Below are 5341 nucleotides of genomic sequence, written 5' to 3' on the forward strand. Positions count from 1 at the left end.
ATAATATGGATGGCTGTTGTATCCCCCAATACACCTCCCTCTCTCTCTCTCTCTCTCTCTCTCTCTCTCTCTCTCTATCTATCTATCTATCTATCTATCTATCTCTCATATCACCATTTTGAAATGGTTATGTAAACCTTCTCACCCTCTTCCTTTCTCTCTCAATTTTTAGGGGATCATCCAAGGAACTGTTCCCTATTTGGGTACATTCTTGACTGACCTCACAATGATGGACACAGCGATGCCTGATATCACAGAAAACATTCAGATTAACTTTGAGAAAAAACGCAAAGAATTCGAAGTTCTTGCCCAAATCAAACTGCTTCAGTTGGCTGCCCAGATTTACCATTTCAAAGACGACACACAGTTTTGGTTATGGTTTGATGCCATCAGAGTGTACGATGAAAATGAAAGGTAAATTTTACCATTTCTCTTTTTCGTTTTTACATTTATGTATTATCTACTTCATGAGTTTAGAGTGAAATGATAAAGTTCCTTGTATTTAGATAGTTCCCTTTTCATTCCGAGTTCAAACCCCACAGAGGTCAGTGTTAATTGCCCATGCACCTCCCTTGCAAATTTGTGGTCTGAGACCACAATAATATTTATGCTAGTCATTACCTTCTTGGTATGGTTCACTAGTTCATATGTGGTATTTACCAGTTATAATGTCACTCCCTGTTCATAACTGATATCCGTCAGCTTCATCAATCTTTAATCTCTTTCAGCCATGATCTGTCTTGTATAATTGAACCTCCAACAGATGAAGTCAAGATTAAAAAGAAATCAGCCAGGTAGGTTGTTGTTTTTACTTGGAAAGGCATTCATGCCACACACCTCCAGTCTCTACTTCTTATTGTGCTCTCTCTTTACATCTAAGCTCTTCAGTTTAGTCAAAAGCAATCATTATCATCATCATCATGGGTGGAATTGGTAGAGTGACTAACACAATGCCTTGAGGTATTTAGTTGCAGCCGTTGTAAATTCTGAGGTCATCTTTGTCTTTTCATCCTTCTGTAGTTAATAAAGTACTAATGAAGTGCTGGAGTTAATATAATCATCCATCACACACACACACGCACACACACACACACACACACACACACACACACACACACACACACACACACACACACACCTGCCTATGATTGATGTCTTTGTGGTATAATCATAAAAGACCTATGAGCAGCTGAATGATGCTTGTGTATTGGACAAAATGGTGACCGAGTACCTGACAAAATACCTTCTAGTATTTACCATACTCACTTTAAATTCTGTGCTAAAGTGGAAATTCATTACTGCTACTACTACTGTTGCTGCTGCTGCCACAAAAAAAAAAGGGTTAGCCAGTACATTCTGCAAAATGGTTGGCATTAGGAAGAATATCCAGTTCTAGAAACCATATCAAAGCAGACATTGGAATGCAATGCAGTCCTTGAACCCATCAGATCCTGTTAAACCATCCAACCTTTGCCAGCATGGGTTGGATGGATATTAAAGACACTACTGCTGTTGCTGCTGCTACTACTAACACCATACAGTAGAAGTAAAATCTTGCTCAACCAAGCACTTCATTTAGTTCCAATTCTAGCTAGAGCCATAACAGTAGCCACAGTTCTTACTCCAGTTAGAAAGTGCTACTATGTAGGTATGTGTGTTTTCATTCAATTTGTATTAAGATATGGGTTTGAATTCTAATTTAATTTTTTAATATTTTTGTTTTCTTTTAAAATTCCAGTTTGGGTCATAAACCAAGCAAGTGGGACACTGCAAAACTACCTCAGTTTGTGTGCACCCACGACGATGGTCTCAGTGTAACCAGTTTGTCCGATTCACCAGTCTCTGTGTCAACAGGACCCCTTGTAAGTACAAATCAACACCATCTAGTTAAATACATTCCATTCCACCACAGCTCCCAACTTTTCATGAGCAACATGGCATCTGTTTTTCATGGAATCCCTTCTTACTGCCAACCTACTGCTAGATTTCCTTCCTACTGCTGAAAATCCCACTTCCAGCCTATTGCTACAACCCTACTGCCAATCTTAGCCACACCTATTTTACAGGTAGATACACTGGTAGTGTGTTGTGATCAAAGTCAGGTTTTTTTTGTTTTCATAATGAAACCCCAAACAGAAACCAGATCAATATGGTACCCTACCCCTTGAGACAGGCAAGGTCACCATGACAGGGGATTGAATAAACCTACTGGTTGTGTACGGTACAACTCCACCAACAGAACACTAATTTATACCTGTGGTTAATTCCACAACTCAAGACTGCTGATTGTTCAGACTGAGTTTACAGGAGATGGTAACCACCCCCAGAACCTCATAAGATATTTGGACAGACTTGAAACTGCAGCACACAGACAGAACTTGCTCTGAACTCCTCTACATCATTACAGTAGAAATTCTTTTCAGAGTCAGAGCTTCTTCTTTGCACATCATTGTCCCCGTCTCAGATCTCTACTCGGTTTTTCAATGCCTGCTCATGTTTCATCAGTCAGACAAAAAGAGAGGACTGCTCCATCTACCCCATCCACTGTACAGAATCAGAATAACTCATTTAATGGAACATGTTACCTTGCATTTGTGTACATGTTTTTAAATAACTGTTGACCTGTCATTTCTTTTTTCAGCTATACTGTTAACCATTGTCTATGTGTCACGAACCTGCCTATCTGATGACTATTGTCTTCTTACTGTCAACTGTTGTCTGTCATTCACCTGTCTACCTGTCAACATATATTGTCAGTCCCCTGTCTGTCTATCAGATATTGTCAATCACTTATGTATCAACTCCTGTGTCTCTGTCAGTTATGTCTTGTGAATCCCTTGTCTGTCCATCAGTCATTATTCATCAAATACCTGATTGTCAACCATTGTCTACCAAAACCTATCTCTATATCCACTGCCTGTCTCCGTCAACCATCTGTCAATCAACCAATTGTCTGTCAAACCACCTGTCAGTCAACCACCCACCTGTCAACCATGTGTTTGTTAGCCATTCTGTATCTGACTGTTTTAGATTTCCCTTCAATGTCTTCCTTGACACAAATGGATTTCAAATAACTGTTAAGATTTCAAAAACACTGATTTCTCCTGTAGATTAGCTACTGTGCTTTTACACTGTTGTTGTAATCGTGGTTATTGCTGTAGTTGCTGTGGTGGCGGTTGTTGTTGTTGTTGTTGTCATAGTTGTTGTCACGTTTGTTGCTTATCTTTTTTGTTAGTTGGTAAGGTTTCAATTTTTTCGAGTATTTTGTTTTTATTAGTTTTCAGTGTACACAAGCGCATGCACACACCCCCACACACACATGTATGTATGTATAAAGAGAGAGACACTCTTTAATGAGATATCTATCTATCTATCTATCTATATATATATATATATATATTGGAGTGTTGTTTTTCAATTGTTCATATTTTAAATTCTGATATATACTTTTCAAATATTTCTGTTTGGTTTGTCTCATCGGTTGGGAATTCAGCAAGATAGTTTTTTTTTTTTATTTCTGATATTACATTTTACTAATGCCTTATAGTGTTCAAATATTTGCACTGTCTGTCTGTTTGTCTTGCTGTGTCTGTGTGGGTGGAATGGGTGGGTGGGTGCGTGGGTGTGTGCTTGAGTTGTGTGAGAATGAGTGAAAGAAACAGTGTTTGACAAATGTGTTGAAAGCTCTATTTGAACTCTGACCTTTACATATGTATATCTGACCTTTATGGACCTCAAGGTGTCTAGTCATTGTCTAGTTTCTCTGTCTATCTATGTATCTGTGTGTGTGTGTGTGTATGTGTGAAGATAAGGAAGGTGACCAAAGTTGAGAACGAAGAAATCCTCAGCAAGTGTTGAAAGAACAGTTTCATACACACACATACATACTTAGACACACACACACACACACACACATACATACTTAGACACACACACACACACACACATATATCATAGACACATATATATTTGTTTTGTACTTATGCTCAATGCATGTGTATATGTGTTTAGTCTAAATGTGGATATATATCTAGTTTTATAAGCCAAGTCTTATAATATAGTTATATACCCAGATTGTCTGCAAACGAGTCAAATCTGTCTATGTGTAGACGTTTGTTTGTTTGTTTTTGTGTATGTATGTTTGTATGTACATGTGTGTACATGTGTATGTATATATATGTAATGTATGTATGTGTACATATGCACCATTGTATATCCATGCTGCCACATGTCAAACAAAAAAAAACAAAAAAAAAAACAAAATGAAAACAAACTCAGTTACTGTTTACTTATCATTGGAAAAATATGTTTAATTCTACACACAAGCAATACAGAAATAGATGTGTGTGTGTGTGTGTGTGTGTGTGTGTGTGTGTAAACAGATCTCTTGTGTGGATTTTTTTTCTTTCTATTAATATTTGTGTTCTTTCCTACTTGTTTGCTCTCAGTTTGTTTTCCCACCTGACAGACAAGACACCTTTTCTAAACAACTGTGTCACCTTAGTATTTGTCACCATTTCTAATAGTTATACAGTGCACTTCCATTGTAAAATACGTACTTGTTCTTCACTGTACCTCTCTCTCTCTCTCTCTCTCTCTCACACACACACACAGAGATCACACAGACGGACATGCTCTGACTAACTTTATATCTGTCTATCTTCTCCCATCCGCATTTTACACTGTCTGATTGTATGTCCATGTCACATTTTAAACCAGACAACTGTGTCCAGTTTTATAGTGTCAATATCTACTCCCTATCTATAGACCAATGGCACCTACTCTGGTCACCAATGTCCGCAGTCTCTTTCACTAGACATGCTGGAGATTCATATTGCATCTAAGTCTTAGATGTAATAAGCATGGCTGCATGGTTATGGAAGTTTTCTCTGCACCCATGTGGTTTTGGGTTCAATCCTGTTGCACAACTCCTTGAGTTCTCATCTTCTATTATAGCCCCAGGCTGACCAATGCCTAGTGAGTGAATTTGGGAGGCAGAAACTGCAAGAAGCTTATTGTATATCTGTGCCACCGGTACACAAATGGCACCCATGCCAGTCTAAGTGTAAAGGCACCCATTACACTCACAGAGTGTTTGGCGTTAGGAAGGGCATCCAGCTGTAGAAACCATGCTAAATCAGACGGGAGTCTGGTGTAGCCCCACCAGCTTGCCAGCCCTGGTCAAACCGTCTGACCCATGCCAGCATGGAAAGCGGACGTTAAATGATGATGTGCCTGTGAGTGTGTAATATATATATTATTATAGGATCTGTCGTCTCATGAGCTGCATGGCAGCCTCATCATTGCTTAACATCCGTTTTCCATGCTGGCATGGGTTGGA

The 5341-nt window shown here is 38.8% G+C and overlaps 1 protein-coding gene across 1 annotated transcript in view; it reads left to right on the forward strand.

Moving 5' to 3' along the window:
* LOC106871381 (ral guanine nucleotide dissociation stimulator) overlaps nt 1-5341 on the forward strand; it is a 91642-nt gene that overhangs the window by 77849 nt on the left and 8452 nt on the right. Inside the window, exons 11-13 of the mRNA XM_014917807.2 lie at nt 173-414; nt 729-794; nt 1739-1862. Coding sequence (XP_014773293.1) covers nt 173-414; nt 729-794; nt 1739-1862 — 432 coding nt within the window. The remainder of the gene's footprint in view (nt 1-172; nt 415-728; nt 795-1738; nt 1863-5341) is intronic.

The sequence above is a fragment of the Octopus bimaculoides genome, chromosome 18 (assembly GCF_001194135.2).
Source record: "Octopus bimaculoides isolate UCB-OBI-ISO-001 chromosome 18, ASM119413v2, whole genome shotgun sequence".
NCBI lineage: Eukaryota > Metazoa > Mollusca > Cephalopoda > Octopoda > Octopodidae > Octopus > Octopus bimaculoides.